The sequence below is a fragment of the Eriocheir sinensis genome, chromosome 34, assembly GCF_024679095.1.
Source record: "Eriocheir sinensis breed Jianghai 21 chromosome 34, ASM2467909v1, whole genome shotgun sequence".
NCBI classification, from domain to species: Eukaryota; Metazoa; Arthropoda; class Malacostraca; order Decapoda; family Varunidae; genus Eriocheir; species Eriocheir sinensis.
In genome coordinates this window covers 10,189,009-10,205,738 of record NC_066542.1, presented here as the reverse complement: position 1 = coordinate 10,205,738, position 16,730 = coordinate 10,189,009, and the positions used below count along the sequence as shown (strand labels likewise).

The 16,730-nt window shown below is 44.4% G+C and overlaps 1 protein-coding gene across 2 annotated transcripts; it reads left to right on the top strand.

Moving 5' to 3' along the window:
- The first annotated feature begins 2,425 nt into the window (after positions 1-2,425).
- Positions 2,426-16,538, top strand: LOC127007052 (uncharacterized). Of its 2 annotated transcripts, none has more exons than XM_050877570.1 (3): positions 2,426-4,755; positions 15,079-15,177; positions 15,690-16,538. In XM_050877570.1, the coding sequence occupies exons 1-2, from the start codon at positions 2,722-2,724 to the stop codon at positions 15,175-15,177; spliced, it is 2,133 nt and encodes a 710-aa protein (XP_050733527.1). In that variant the 5' UTR covers positions 2,426-2,721; the 3' UTR covers positions 15,690-16,538. The 2 variants fall into 2 exon arrangements, with proteins under 2 accessions (XP_050733527.1, XP_050733526.1); XM_050877569.1 differs by having other exon boundaries at positions 15,079-15,192.
- Positions 16,539-16,730: the final 192 nt, after the last annotated feature.

The window sequence follows — 16,730 nt, the reverse complement described above, 5'->3', positions numbered from 1 at the left end:
AAAAGAAAAACTCATTACCAAGCCAATGTTTCCCTCTGGCAGCGCACATCCCCAACCCAAAAGATGCACGGATAACATAGAATTACCGGAGAAAGTGACCTAGACTGGAGTAACTGGTAGGACTGGCTGTTGCGTAGGTGCCTGAAGGGCCGCGCAAGCCTCATCTGTACACCCGGCAAAAAAAGTACTGTCTCACACGCATGGGGTCGACTGAATGAATTTGCGCATAGTCTATATACATGCTTTTAAGAGGAGAGTATCAGGACACCTCTCCTCCCGAAGTTGACCTCTCTTTCGAACACTCCTCTTTACGCTTTCACATAGGAGCAATGATTAGCGGGCTTTTTTTATATTGTTTTCTCTTTTTTTGGCCTTGAGCTGCTTCCTTTACTGTAAAAAAAAAAAAATACATGGTGCTGTGTTGGTTAGATGGGTGCCAGTCTCCAAAACACCGTGTCTATAGATTTCGTTCAGATTATATGCTGTCGACCCATGGGTGTGCGATACTTTCTTTGCCGGCTGTACATACTCAAACGTTTGTAATTTAAATAAACGTTGAAACTGCGACGATATATGACTGGTGTTCTTACCCCATCCCCGGCGTCTCTCTCTTATCACCGCGGGACGTCTTAAGTATTGACATTTTACAACCCGAGTCTGTTTGTATGTAGATTTATTTTTTACAGTAACGGAAGCAGCTCAAGAGCAAACAAACACACAAACAAACAAAAAAAAGCCCACCAACCGCTGCTCCTGTATAAGAGAATAGAACTTAGTGGCCAGAAGAGAGGGTCGGTTTCAAATGGAGGGGTGTCTTGGTGTGTTTGTCTGTCTGTCTGTCTGTTTTAACTATCTGTCACCTGTCTTTTTATCTACCTGTCACCTGTATCACTGCGGTCGCGGATAGATAACGGAATAGTAATTTATGATTCTCTCTGTCTGTCTGTCTGTCTGCATGTGTGTATGTCAATCTGTCTTTCCGTCTATTTAGCTACTGGTCTATCTTTCTGTCTGTCTGTCTATCTATCTAAGACGTCTCATCTATCACTGCGAACAAATGATAATGATACTACTACTACTACTACTACTACCACTAATAATGAAAAAAAATAGTAGTAGTAGTAATAGTAGTAGTAGTAATAAAAGCAGTAGTAGTAGCGACGATAATAATAATACCAACAATAAGAATAATATGAACTTCCTAACTCTTACCTGCTAAATGCGTGTAAGAAGAGTTGTTTGTCTCGCGTCAAGGAAATGCATTGTATAAGTTATCTTGATGCGACATTTTACGTGGCAGCGTTACGGAACTCTTCTTTTTTGTAGCGGCTATCGACCGTTAGGCCAGAAAAAACGGACGTAAATATCAACGATCCACACCATTTAGCAAAGGTTAGAGAGAGAGAGAGAGAGAGAGAGAGAGAGAGAGAGAGAGAGAGAGAGAGAGAGAGAGAGAGAGATTGCTACGAGGCATGATCATACTTGCAATACCCACCACGAAGATTATTTTGTAACTACGTATAAGCTCAAAAGGTTTATTTACTTTCCTTATACATGACCTTTTATTCTTTCTTGTATACCTGTGTTTCACCTGCTCTGTTTACCTTCTCCCGCCTAATGAGCCCCACGTCACCCTTCCTCCTCCTCTCCTCCTCCTTGTCTTCATGCTTCAGAGGTGAGGTAATTTAAGTAAAAGAAGCGGTAGAGTTTTTTTTGGCACTTCTTCCACCGTGAGGGTTTGAAGGACATGTTGCCACCACCATCACCACCACCACCATCACCACCACCACCATCACCACCACCACCACCACCACTTCCACCTCTACCACCCCCACCACCACCACTACCACCGCTACTTCCGTCTCCACTACCACTTCCATCTCCACCGTCCACCACTACTTCCACCTCCATCACCACTACCTCCACCACCATCATTACTATACCACCTCCTTCATCACCACCACTATACCACCTCCATTTCAATCACAACATCTCCCAGCACCATATCTATCTATCTATCTACCTATCTATCTATCTGTCTGTCTATCTATCTATCTATCTATCTATCTATCTATCTATCTATCTATGTATCTAACTAACTATTTATCTATCTATCTATCTATCTAACTATCTATCTACCTATCTATCTTTCTCTCTATATATCTATCTAAATGTGTTATGAATGAAGAAATGAAAGAATGAGTTTATTTTCAACACAATTCTTCCTCTGTTCTCTGCTATTCTATCTTTTCTCCTTGTTTTGCATTATATATATTCAGAGTACTATAGATTTTTATTTGATTAGTTTTATATCAGGCCCATAGTCACCCACACCCACACCCACTACCACCCCCATCTCCACTACCCACACACCAGTATTAAGACAATTATCAGTAGGTGATGTAACACTGTATACCTCCTTAATAACTACCTATCTTCTCTCTCCCAGGTTTCCATCACTCACCGGTCCGCCAGCCGTCGTGTCCTCCCAGCAACACCTCGAGCTTGAAGAGACGGCGCCCCTCGACCATTGCATCGACTAGCCCGAACTGAGGACCAAGAAGAGATTAAAAGAATTAGCATTATGTTGACGGAACTCAGAACATCAACCGCTACAGATACTCAAGGGAAATTGTCTCAGCTCGTGCAAATCAGCGTCCGAATGTAATCTTATGTAAGAGACGATAGTGAAGACCTCGAGTCGAGTCAAGCTGAGTCGGTATGTCGTATGTGACGGTGGTGGAGGTGCAGAAGAGCCGCCTTCAGGCCCCGGCGCATGGGTGCAGGGCGAGCAATCACAACACTGTACATCATGGCGACACATATGAGTTGTCCGGGCCAGTCACAGCTCATGCCCCGAACACGAACTCCAAGAATGCATGTCAACGGGATGAGAAACCGAGGACCTACGAGGGTTGGCCGACGATCACGAACACCTATGCAAATACTACTACTAACAGACCTGCCCGGAGTCCCAGCATTCGAGACCAGAACGTGGGGGTGGCAGGCTCCGTACTGATGGTGTCTGACCCCCTGTGCCACCAAAATTATAATACAGTGCTCTGCAGCTCCTCTGATGATGAAGTGAAGCCTTCCTCTTCCTCTTCCTTATCTTCACTCTCAGAATATGATTCGGATTTCAGCACCACCGTAACGGTTGACGGAGCCAAAGACACAAGCTTATTGCTAAACGCTGACTATGGGACTAAGGAACACCAATCAGGTATTGACCAAAAGTACAATTGTGAAAATGCCACTTCAGGAATCCCAGAGTCACCCGAAACTTCTCGTGTCCCGCCCGCTGCAGATGTCACCATGGAGTGGAGAGCGCCGGCAAATTCCCCGCCACCTTTGCAGCCAGTCCTCATTCCCGTCGAGGTGGACACCGACCGAGGCTCAACTCCAGCCTCGTTCTCGAGTGCCTACACGGTGACGGAGCACGGGAGTGGGAGCACCAGCGAGGACTCGGAGGCATCGCGACACAACTGGTCTTTTCCTGAGTCAGATGAAGAGCCACATTTAGCACCAAGCAGAAATGAAGTAGACAACGATGACCAGGTAACGCCCAACTCATGCGAGGACTCAGCCTCCAGGATGAATGGAAACCACAGTCTTCTGAACAAGGGCAACATTAGCTTCCTACACTTACGTGGCGCTGCTCAACATAATTGGCTTACTGATCCAGTAAGCACACAAATGGCCCAAATAAACGAGCATGGTGAAGATTTAGAGGTAGTTGATTTCATGTCTAGATTTGGACATGTTGGCGATGATAGGATGTTACGCAGGTTACGGCGCCTCTCTGAAGGGAGCGACAGCAGCTGCAGCAGCAGCAGCAGCAGCGAGAGAAGCATTGTGTACAGCTACATTCCTTGCCGGGACCAGAATGAGCGGGAAGACGAAGAGCTGTGGGTGGCTAACGAAGCCGCTGATCCCGGAGGTGTCCACAGCTTCCAAGGACCAGCTCCCCCCCTCCTGCCTCTCCGGGGGTGGGGGGGCTCTTTGGGTCGTCGTGGGTCTGGAAAGCGAAGGCCAGTCTTGGGTGAGCATCTGTGGGCGGCGCACGGCTGTGTGGCGCCTCCCTCGTGTGTTGCATCGCTTATGTGTACGATCACCCCTTCCCCGGCCTTCCTTGCTGCGGGGGTGGGTAGCTCGCCTGCCCCCGGCAAGCACTACACGGAAAGGCAGAGAGCATCAGAGATACAAAATATCAAATTCGTGGAGGAAGGACCAAGGTACAAACAGAGCTGGAGCGAACTGCACAACACAGACTCACGGCAAACAAGTGAAAACGTTATGATGCAAACGTCCACCAACATGCCCACGAAGAGGTTTTCTTTCCTCATCCGTAGCAACAGTGTGAAGCAGGAGACCCCCTCAGCCACGGAACACCAACCCGTCACGCCCAGCGACCAGGCCATCCTGGACAAGCTGGCCACCCTCAGCCTGCAGGCTCCTGAAGTGGTGGTCAAGCCACAGGTGAAGTGTTCGCTCTTCACCCCTCCGTGTGCCCGCTGCGCGGAGTCAGTTTATCCCCAGGAGAGGGTCGAGCCCACCCTCAGACTGGTGTACCACAGTGCCTGCTTCAAGTGTTACCACTGCGGGGTCAGGCTCACGCTCAAAACCTTCTTCAGGAGTCCGCTAGACTCTAAGGACAGCCGAGTGTTCTGCAAGAGTCACGTGCCTGCGCTGGACCCCGGGAGGGTGAGCGTCCCTGGCTCGTGCTCCAGCCACGCCTCCCGCACGCTCCCCAGGGTAGGTGACGCCTTCATGTTTGCACTCAACATACCTACTCTGTTTACATTCTCAGCCATCATCAATAGAGGAAGTTTCGTGCGTCCGCGAAACACGGTGTATGTTTCATCGTCTCTCATTAAGCTAAAACGCCGTTTGAATTCATTATTGTATTTTTGGAAGTCGCTTGGGTATATTGTAGAGTTGAATCCATGGAGGTATTAAGGTTGAATCCTTTTTATTAACCATTTCGACATTATATGTTGTCCACTTCCTGATCACCTTTATATACCAACGCGGCTCACCCCGCGAACCAGGAGATAACAATTACTGTTCCGTCAAGTGATCTTTTGATAAATGTTATCGTCGGAGGTAACGATGAACTTGAGATTAAGCCCCGCCGTCACACGCCGGGGGAGTCGAGGCAGCGAGGATGAAAGCGAGTGACGGGGCGATTCTCGAGTGTCATCCTCCGACCTAATTATCGACTTCACAATCAAAAGGAAATCTCACTTCTTCCCACTCAAGGACAAGCTTTCGGGACGGTCATGGTTTTCGTACCTTATACTACTCGGAGCATCGCTTAATTAACACCACGACCAAATAAATAATCACACATCGCTAGTTTGTACGGCAAGCCAAGCCACGCCATGGGATTCGGATGCTTAGTGCCGTCAAGGCCACTGTATCTTCCTGCAACTTTCATTACCTTCCTACTTTGCAGCGGAAACAATTAACGAGAAGCAAATCCACGGGTAAGTGTGCAACGCGTCCCACTATTAAAAAAAAAAATAGTACATGCCGGAATGAGTAATGGTTTCAGGTGATGGGAAGGGGATGATGATGATGGAGTGTTAGCGGGTGGGTGATGGTGGTGCTTCCTGGGGGCATGAAGGGTGTGGAACGTGCTGCAGGAGAGGCGAGGTGAGGGTGAAGGGCGGGTTGCGTCAGAGTGGACTGAGGAGTGGTGTGGAGAAAGTCATTCATTAGTAAGGCAGCAGCAAGGTCCGTGATGGGAAGATTAGGAGTAACTGTGCGACTGGGGTATCTACACTGCTTGGGACTATTAGGACGGTATCATAAGACACTCGCTTCTCACACCAGCTATTTCTAAAGGTCAAAGAGGGGTCACTCGAGTTCTAATGAGTGTTTCTTCAGGTTCATGGTACAGAAGAAGGGTCAAACTACCACCAGGGTCATAAAACTACTCCTGGAAATGCCCACAACTCCTACGAAAGCCTTGTCAAATATGTGTTCTTGGGAGGCGAAATGTCTTATGATACGACCCTTATTTAAAGTTGATGTTCTGTTGTTAATCATATACTGAGTAACTGTACGACTGGTGTATCTGCGTTGTTTGGGACTATAAGAGTTGATGTTCTGTTGTTAATCATATTCTGAGTAACTGTACGACTGGTGTATCTGCGTTGTTTGGGACTATAAGAGTTGATGTTCTGTTGTTAATCATATACTATCTCGAGCATGCCAGTCCTTCACTATTTCAGGAGTGTGCGTCTAAATGAACTAGCTATATCAAGCGCCTCACCTGATTCCTGATTGGGTCCTAAACTTCTCGCATACAAATTTGTGGTTTCCCATTCAAAATCACTCTTCTCGTTTGTATTTTCTTCTTCACCTGTTTTTTCCTGATTCAAATTTTCATGTTAATCTGTTCACGAAGATCAACTTTGGCCTTTATTCATCTTATCAACTTTCTTCATTACCCATTCAAAATCCCTCTTCTTTTTTTGTATTTTCTTATTTATCTTTTTTTCTGATTCTAATTTTCATGTTAATCTATTCAAGAAGATCAACTTTGGCCTTTATTTATCTTGCCAACTTTCTTCATTACCCATTCAAAATCCCTCTTCTTTTTTTGTATTTTCTTATTTTCCTTTTTTTCTGATTCTAATTTTCATGTTAATCTATTCAAGAAGATCAACTTTGGCCTTTATTTATCTTATCAACTTTCTTCATTACCCATTCAAAATCCCTCTTCTCTTTTGTTTTTTCTTATTTATCTTTTTTCCTGATTCTAATTTTCATGTTAATCTATTCAAGAAGATCAACTTTGGCCGTTATTTATCTTACCAACTTTCTTCATTAATTATATTGGAATTATCTTCACGTTTACTCTTCTTACAGTCTTGCGTTGTATTAGTATTTCAGGGCGAGATTTGAACTGTATTTCAACACCATATTTTGTAAGATTGTATTGCTCATGAAATCGTGGCATAGGTACACTCGAATTTCTCATTTTCCGAAGACAACACTTGAATATACCATGGTCATTATACCAGAGAAAGCTTTTGAAACCTTAAGATGAACCTCGTCCTCACTCTCACCTTGAGGAAGTCCAAGGCAACAAGTCTAGTTTCATCGTGAGTTTCATTTCCTGTTTTCTCTCTCATCTTCCATTTTAACCTGGCTTTCCTTCCTTCTTTAAATTGCCTTACTTTCTCCGCGCCTGTTCCTCTCCCTCCCTCCCTGTGGCCTTCCTCCCTCCTGCCCCACTCCTGCGCCTCTTCCTGCCTCCCGCCTCGCTCCTCCTTCGCTGCAGGGGGTGACAGGTGTACAGCCAGCCTCTGCAGCAACAGGTATCCGAGCAGTTTCACCGCATGCTTATACTCTCCCCGTCCCGCCCTCAGCTTCACCTAATACGGCAGTGACGCAGACTCGTATACTTTAAATAAACAGAGAAATGGATGGATGGATGTGTGTATGTATGTATGAATGTATGTATAGATAAATTATAGGTGGACACACACACACACACACACACACACACACACACACACACACACACACTTCTTACTTACTCCGTCTCAAAAATAAAAAAAATGGAATGAAAAAGAAAGACTAGCCACTTAACTCTTAAAAACACTACTACGACGTTTGAAATATCTGGCGTTAGTGTCAGGTGAGCATTGTTAAGTCACCTATGCGTAACTCACCTGACGCGTAACATTTATCTAGAGCCTTAATTATATTCTCGTCTACACCTGGGGCCGGATTCATCAAGCTACAACAAGACCGGTCGTTGGTAAGTCTTTTAGTAAATCTGTCCTCTACGAATGATCCTTGTGTTTGGGCTGCTCCGATGACAATGAATAAAGTACTGGCGTGGTCGACACTTCTTTCATTGCCATTGGAGTCACCTTAAGATCAAGCGCGTTCCTAGATGATGGAGTTACCAGAGGACTTACCAACAACAGGGTCTCGTAAATGGTTTGATGAATCCGCCCTCTGGACACGTTGCTTCGGTCACAATCCTGGCAGCCTTGAAGTGAGCGCGTTACTCAATATTCCTTCCAGAGTGTTCTTGTATACCTCTCAATACGTGTCTTGCCTAATGTTAATGTTTCTCTTATCCTCTTTGGTCATCGATCAGCTGACTTCAGAACACTTTCGTTTGAGCTCCAAGGTTCATGTCCAGAAGCTATTTTATTTATTCATTTATGTTTGTAATCTTTATCTGTTTATCTACTTTTTTTTACAGCAAAGGAGTCAGGTGGCACTTGCTATCTATTTATCTATTGACGTATTTTCCATCCATTTATTTATATATATACTTAGATTTGTGTTTGTGTTTGTGTGTGTGTGTGTGTGTGTGTGTGTGTGTGTGTGTGTGTGTGTGTGTGTGTGTGTGTGTGCAGGGCCGGATCTAACTAATTTTGGGGGTCCTACGCGAGAGCAAAAAATGGCCCCCTCCTCAATGATCAAATATTAAGGTTGAATAATGCGTACTAAGAAATGTTGGACCCTGGAGACCTTGGGGGGGACGTAGGTCATGGGTAACTTGGCCTATTGGATAATGCTGGCGTCGGGTGGGCCTTGAACCTTTAACCCCCCCCCCCCCTTACTCCCCCATTTTGCTATTGGTGATGGTGACGTTGTAAAGGTTTATCGTTTATCGTGTGTAGCGTCACGTCTTTACGCAACCGTTGATTTATTTTCGTGTAGAGATGAAAGAAACAACAAAGCTCGTATCGATATGTTTTTGGTTAGTGTCGTATAGATAAATGAAGCAACAAATCTCGTATCAATATGCTTTTGGTTAGTGTCAAATCTTTTTCCAGCCGATGATGTCCCTTTCGTGTATAGGTGAATCAATAAATCTCGCATCAATGTACCTTTTGTTACCTTATAGATCTTTGAAACGACACAGCTTACCATTGATGTTCTCTTTTTTGGGGGGGAGGAGGAGGGGGACGTAATGGCTTTCGGACTCGCTAACTTGAACATGATAACGTGTCCATATTCTCGTTCCCTCATAATTCATAACTAGTAAACCAGCATCTTAGAAATCATTGCAAAGACATCCAACATTTCTCATCATGTATTAAAGGTAAATGAGTGGCGTATTGTTATTTTTAGTTTCTCATGGCTTTCGAACTCGCTAACCTAAATTTGATAACGTGTGAGTATTCTCGTTCCTTCATAACCCATAGCTATAGTAACCCAGCCTCTTAGAAATCATTGCAAAGACATCCAACATTTCCCATCAGGTATGAAAGGTAAAGGGATGGCGTATTGTTAGTTTTAGTTTCTCATGGCTTTCGAACTCACTAACTTCAATTTGATAACGCGTGAATATCCTCGTTTTCTCATAATTCATAGCTATAGTAACCCAGCCTCTTAGAAATCATTGCAAAGACATCCAACATTTCCCATCAGGTATTAAAGGTAAAGGGATGGCGTATTGTTAGTTTTAGTTTCTCATGGCTTTCGAACTCGCTAACCTAAATTTGATAACGTGTGAGTATTCTCGTTCTCTCATAACCCATAGCTATAGTACCCCAGCCTCTTAGAATTCATTGCAAAGACATCCAACATTTCTCATCATGTATTAAAGGTAAAGGGGTGGCGTATTGTTAGTTTTAGTTTCTCATGGCTTTCGAACTCACTAACTTCAATTTGATAACGCGTGAATATCCTCGTTTTCTCATAATTCATAGCTATAGTAACCCAGCCTCTTAGAAATCATTGCAAAGACATCCAACATTTCCCATCAGGTGTTCAAGGTAAAGTTGGGGTCATACGGTATAGCTGCGCGTGGTACTGCTTCTTAAAAACCTACACACCTGCCCAAAGCCTTTCACCTGCCCAGCTACCTATCCACACACCTCACCTGGGCTTTAGTGTCAGGTGAGAATTATTAAATCACCGAAGCGTAACCCACCCGGCATTCAATATTTATCTAAAGCATTTATTAATCTCGTTGCGTAACCGGCTTAGGAAATGAAAGGGGTTCACGGATCACGGTTCAACTACAGATCCTTTTTTGTTGATGTCTCTGATGATCTGTGGTCCAGAGTTTGTATCGAGTTGGGGTCTGGCTGACCTTTGTGGGGCATCTCGCAACCTTGAAGGCCGCAAGGCAGGCATATGACTTTGTACCTTTGCACGCGTGGCACCCCAGCATGCTGCAGTGTATATTACCTGTCGGTTATAATTATGTGTTTAGTTTTGATACGAAAATAGCATGCTTTGTGACTTTGCTTTATGTATGCACCTGCGTGATTCACTTTATTAAATTTCATTTATTGGAGAGCAAGACCTTTCCTCATTTCCTTCCTCATTTCCATACCTTAGCATGATCTGTTTCGTGGATATTGTGATCTGACTATTCTAGATTTTGAAGTGATTAGAACCCATTGAAGAATAATCATGTAAGCACGGGGCTTTGCGTTCTAACCCTGCTAGAGATAAACTGCGTATGCGTAACTCTACCCTCACCAAGTGGTAAAAACTCACCACCTCAACACGGGCCTCGGTGAGCGGTGCCTCGATAAAAACAGCCGACACAAGGAGGCGCCCACCACCAACCTCAGGCAGCACCGTCGGGCCAAACCAAAATATCATAATAGCCGCTATACATCATGCAGCGGAAAATCACTGTCTCAAGGCCTTCCGGTGAAGTTTCTTTCATGTTATGCTGCGAAAGTGTATTTACGCGTTCCGTTTACTGTACGACAAACAAGTGAATGTCGGAGTCGAATGGTCAGCGTTCGGATCTGACGAACGCGGGTTTCAGAGCTCGGTGGATTGGAAAGCAGCATGAGGAAAGTAATGATAAAATATCGGCTCTATCATAAAAAAAAGCTATACATTCACCCGTCCTACCAACTGGCTTGGGTCCACAACCACCTCTACCCACGAAACAGCCTGCGGGAGCCATCTGGCCTGCCATTGAAAAGAGATAAATTACATGAAAGCCGAGGGGAGGAGCGGAGCAGGGAGATAATCACACACTACCCGAATTTCTTGGCTGTCGAGCTCAACACCGTCACGTGTCCCGACTCTCCCCCGACGAGTGAAAACAAAATTGGTGCTGGAAACCGAGCGGGCCAGTACACGTCCCTCCTGTTACTGTCCCACTGACCTACTACAGCAGCTGGTGGTGGTGACTCTCCCGTCGCCCACTCGTAGCGCGGACTGGACCGGAAGAAAAGTCCCCTGGTATTTCTTCTCATTTGTAGCAATACGTTATGAAGTTTGTTTGGTATGAGTACGAACGTAACAGCATTTATTTTACGTGGTAGTTTTACATTGTTTTGAAAGACCCGGCGATGTTAATGAGGACGGAGGGAGATTGATGGAATACACACACACACACACACACACACTTCCTCCTCTTCCTCCTTCTCTTCCTCCTCCTACTACCACTACCACTACTACTACTACTACCACCATCACACCATGCAGATCCTCATGTAAAGACAGGTTCAAAGTGAGACTGATGAAGGTAAAGGCAATGACAACCACGGCTATCAATACAAGGTCATTTGAGTCTCATCAGAAGAGTACGGTCGTAGGTGAACCCCGACAACGCCCTCTCTTTTGTCCTGCATTCCTTTGTCTTCACGGCTGCCCGCTCACTCACGTCGCCTAAGAATGATGCCAAGTTAATAGACGAGGGAGGGATGTATCATGACGCAACTGCAGCTGATGTTAATTGTTCTTTTGCAATCTCCGTTTCTCTTTCATAGGAGTGGAATATCTTGTCTGTCTCCTTCGCCCACATTTCTCCTCACCACCTCCTTCTCCGCCTCCCATACCTTCACCTTTGTCTGGTAATTATCTCGGAAGTATCATGACTCATTTTCCGTTTCTCTTTCATAAGGGTATAATTCCTTGCCTGTCTCCTATACTCATATTCCGCCTCATTGCCACCTCCTCCTTTTCCCATTCCTCCCTACCTAACCTAACCTAACCTAATCCTCCCCTCTCCTATCTCCGCCTCTCCTCCTACTTCCTTCTCCCTAACCTAACCTAACCTAACTTAATCCTCTCTCTCTCTCTCTCTCTCTCTCTCTCTCTCTCTCTCTCTCTCTCTCTCTCTCTCTCTCTCTCTCTCTCTCTCTCTCTCTCTCTCTCTCTCTCTCTCTCTTCTCCTCCTCCCTAACCTAACCTAATCTAACCATCTCCTCTCCTCCCATATCTCCCTAACCTAATCCTCTTCTCTCCTCCTTCCCCTAACCTAACCTAACCTAACTTCATTACTCTCCTTTCCTCCCTTCCTCCGCCTCTCCTCTTAGCCGGTCGGTTTAGCTGCACATCCATCTGTCCTCATCTCCTCTCCTCCTATATCTCCCTAACCTAATCCTCTTCTCTCCTCCTTCCCCTAACCTAACCTAACCTAACTTCATTACTCTCCTTTCTTCCCTTCCTCCGCTTCTCCTCTTAGCCGGTCGGTTTAGCACATCCATCTGTCGTCGCTGGAGTCTCCGTTAACACTTCACCTTCACACCCCAGTTCCAGGCGCGCACGTAGACCTCCCGTTCGCTTCCGTCACCCACCGTTATCGTGTACGGAACAACCCCCTCCCATGCGCCTACCCCCAACGCCTCAACAGATCATAAGGCTGCTGGGTGCTTGAGCAGACTTAGGTATACACACGGAACATCGCTCGAGCCCCACGCTGGCATATCTCAGCGGTCTTGTGTATGCATAGATCCTCTGTGTGGGTCTTGATTCAATATTTAGCTTAAAGCAGATGGTACTTGGCGTCCATCGTGGTAGGAGAGAGAGAGAGAGAGAGAGAGAGAGAGAGAGAGAGAGAGAGAGAGAGAGGGGCCGGCGGCTAGATTTGCGGACAGCCAGACGAACTCAACACTTATAGCAAAGACAGCACGAAGAAAACGTAAAGCAAAGTGGCCAGTGCTTATAAACGAGACGAAATAATAAAAAATAGAAGGAAGCCATACATTTAGACGCTCACTGAAAGGGCCGGTAAGACAATCAAGGTGGTATTGACGAATTTTAAGTAGTAACTCATGAATAAAATTGGATCTACTCGTATGAAGCAGGGACTGACAGGCAGCGTATCCGAGGACAATATACGGGAATTGAATAGGAGAGAAAAGAGAAAGGGAACTTGTCAAACAGACGCGTGGAATGAGAAAGAGACATACGGGAATTGAATAAGGGAAAAGAAGGAAAGGGAATTGTCAGACAGGCGTGGAATGAGAAAGAAACAACGAAAATTGAATAGGGGAGAAGAAAGAAAGGGAAGTGCCAGCCAGACGTGAGATGAGAAAGAAACATACAGTAATTGAATGGGGGAGAAGAAAGAAAAGAAAGTGTCAGGCAGGCATAGATTGAGAAAGGAACATACAGGAATTGAATATGGAAGAAGAGAGAAAGGGAAGATATCAGCTAGACGTGAGATGAGAAACATACGGGAATTGAATAAGAGAAAAGAAAGAAAGGGAAGCGTCAGGCAGGCATGGATTGAGAAAGAAACATACGAGAATTGAATAGGGGAGAAGAGAGAAAGGGAAGATATCAGGAAGACGTGAGATGAAAAAGAAACATACGCGTGAACTGAACAGGAGAGAAGGAAGAAAAGGAAGACGTTAGGCAGACGCATTGATTGAGAAAGACACATACAGGAATTGAATAGGGAGAAGAGAGAATAGGAAGATGCCAGGCAGATGTGGGATGAGAAAGAAACATACGAGAATTGAATAGGGGAGAAGAGAAAAAGGAAAGATATCAGGCAGACGTAAGATGAGAAAGAAACAGGAGAGAACAGGAGAGAAGGTAGAAAAGGAAGACGTTAGGCAGACGCACTGATTGAGAAAGAAACATACGGGAATTAAATAAGAGAAAAGGAAGAAAGGGAAGGTGACAGGCAGACGCGTGGATTAAAAACAATGAGTAATGATTATATGGAGGTGAGGATGAGAGACGTTTGCAGACTCATGATGTTAAGATTAACGAGTCATTCTGTGAGGTGAACGTGGAGACCAACAGGAATTCTCTCTCTCTCTCTCTCTCTCTCTCTCTCTCTCTCTCTCTCTCTCTCTCTCTCTCTCTCTCTCTCTGTTTTTGCCGTCTGTTCCACTCTCCGGTTTGAGTGAGCTATGAGGTCCGTTTTTAGGCGCCCTCGTAATCACGGCAACACACACACACACACACACACACACACACACCGTCTTTCTAACCTGCCACTATAACATTCCTACAATAACTTAAGAACGGGATAAACTTGATATTCTTTTAGGGGGGACAAAGGTAAACAGGTTCTCGCCAATGTCCACTATCGTAACACGGCGACACACGGGGGCATCACACGGTCCTTCCCAACCCCTTCCCCACCTCCCCCATACACACCGCTGTCGGAACTCTCCCTTCGCAAGGCTCCAGGCAGACCCAACTACTGCTGCTATAGAACGAGGCTTCCAGGTCAAGGTTACCATCTGGTTCTGCCTTCAGTCCAGTCACCTTCTCGCTCGACATCTTCGGTTCGTCTTCTCGGTGTCGGCCAGTCACGGTCACTCTGGGCCCGTCTGATCAGTGCTGGCAGAGTGGTTACGTGCATGCCGCGAGGAAAAGTTAACGACGGAGAAGATGCAGATAAGATTCTATTTTTCCTCATTCCTGTTGCGAAAGTATGTGAGGAAGAGGCCTTTTTTTCCCTCCTCCTCCTCTTCTTCGGCCAGGGCACAATAAAGGGAGGAACAATGGGGATAAAGCTCTGTGACGAAGTATTTGAGCTTTTCCTGGTTATTGGAGCCTTATGTAAACATGGTGCCGAGTTTCAAATCCCTTTTTATATTTTTTACATCAAAGGAAGCAGCTAGAGGTAAAAAAAAAAAGTCTGCTCGCCTCGCATTATATATTTATGTGCGTGTAGTTGTTTGCTGCTCGTTATTACTTTTATTATTTTCCGAACAAGAGTGTTTAGTAAGCCAGGTGGGTCAGGGAGTGGCTTATTTATCTTCTCTTTTTTTACAGTAAAGGAAGCAGCTGATAACAAGGGCAAAAACTTATGAAAACAAAAAAGCCCGCAAACCACAAACATTCACTTTACTAATTAATTTCCTTTTCTTGCAGGAGAACACCAGCAGCCTCCATAGAAGTGCATCGACGTCTCTGCTTCGAGGCCAGCTGGACATCGTGAAGTGCGACACCATTGGTCTCCGCTACCTCTAGGTGGGCAGGGCAAGGGTGAGGCCACCGTTGTCATCTGTTTCTTAAGCTTAAAAGTCGATAATGCACGTGAATCCCTTCCTTCGAACACAGCGCTGGCCTTGACATCCGTTTAGTTAGCCTGCTCAGGTTTAATTAGTGACTTATGTTTCAGGTCAATCCATAAACTTTCGATAAACAGGTATTTCGGGAGGTAAGTGTGCTAAAATTAAGGTTGTACGGCGCTCATTTACATCTCCTATCAAAATACACGAACACACACACACACACACACACACACACACACACACACACACACACACACAAATATTATTATTATTATTATTATTATTGGTATTACTATTATTATTATCATTATTATAATTATTATGGTCATCATCATCATCATCATCATTATTACCATTATCATTGTTTCGGAACCAGGAGGAAAGGGTAGTCGTGTGCAGGGGGGCACCGGCACGTTTATAAAGAGAATACAATGACTCAACTAATACGCGGCATATTTCTTTCCACAGAATGAAACTCCAGAGAGAGGACTTGGATCGGCCACTATAGAAGATATATGCTACTACGAAAAAACAAGATATACGTTAATGGACTTCACTGTATAAGCCTTTATGCATGACTAATGTTCCTCTTAGATGCTGTAGTTTATTATTGTATAAGTTTCGCTAAGTACCGTGAACACAACAAGTTACCATGATACATATGATTTACGTATATGCATACTTGTGGAGAAAACCTATATATTCGCGTTTTAGTAACTGTGCCATCGATGCATAAAACATGTGCTTCAAAGAAAGGACCGTTGCGTACTCCAAAGTTTCGTGGTAACATTTTGCATTCCAGTCACAGGAAAGGAAATCCATCTACATTAAATGCTCATTCATCTTTGTGATCCACTATATTTATTTTCTAGATACCTTTGTAAGGATCAGTTAACCATTTTTTTCTTTCTTTCCACGCATATTACCTTGCAACTCAAATATTTATTTCCCTGACTCAAGGCAAACATCCTAATTGTGCATTCTTTACATTCCTCGAGAGACGCGCCGTCGTTTTCTTCCATTTATTTTTTCTTCTTATTTGCGTGGATAATAATTTGTCTTTCCTGTGCCTAATTTTCCTCCTTTTGTATGGGAGAACGTACACAATTTAAACACACATATATGTGTATTGGTAATTTCCTACCATGAATTTACATTTACAATGAAAATTACAGACACAGGTCTAATATGGGCTAGGCTGTTTGTGATGAGTCGAATTATTTGCAGATGATATGTACTTCCTAGAAAGAGTTACTGGCACTTCTTCCCAAAGGTTTATTCCAGTATTACTAGTGACATAATAAATTGATAATTAATTTTCGTAAGGTTTGATTTCACTCCACACATTTCAGGTTAAAACAATATAAAATTCTGTCAAAAATTGTTTTACAAATGTCATCCACAAAATGAAGATGCTTAAAAATTTATAATAGCCTATACAAAAGCTATATAGTTCTTGGTTTTGTTATATGACTCATTATTAATTTAAACATCTCCTAACATACTTTA

Bases quoted from the DNA above. Each gene is read 5' to 3' on its own strand.
- LOC127007052 (XM_050877570.1), top strand. From the start codon at position 2,722: ATGTCGTATGTGACGGTGGTGGAGGTGCAGAAGAGCCGCCTTCAGGCC. The intron at 4,756-15,078 runs GTAGGTGACGCC...CTTTTCTTGCAG, and splicing joins CCTCCCGCACGCTCCCCAGG to GAGAACACCAGCAGCCTCCA.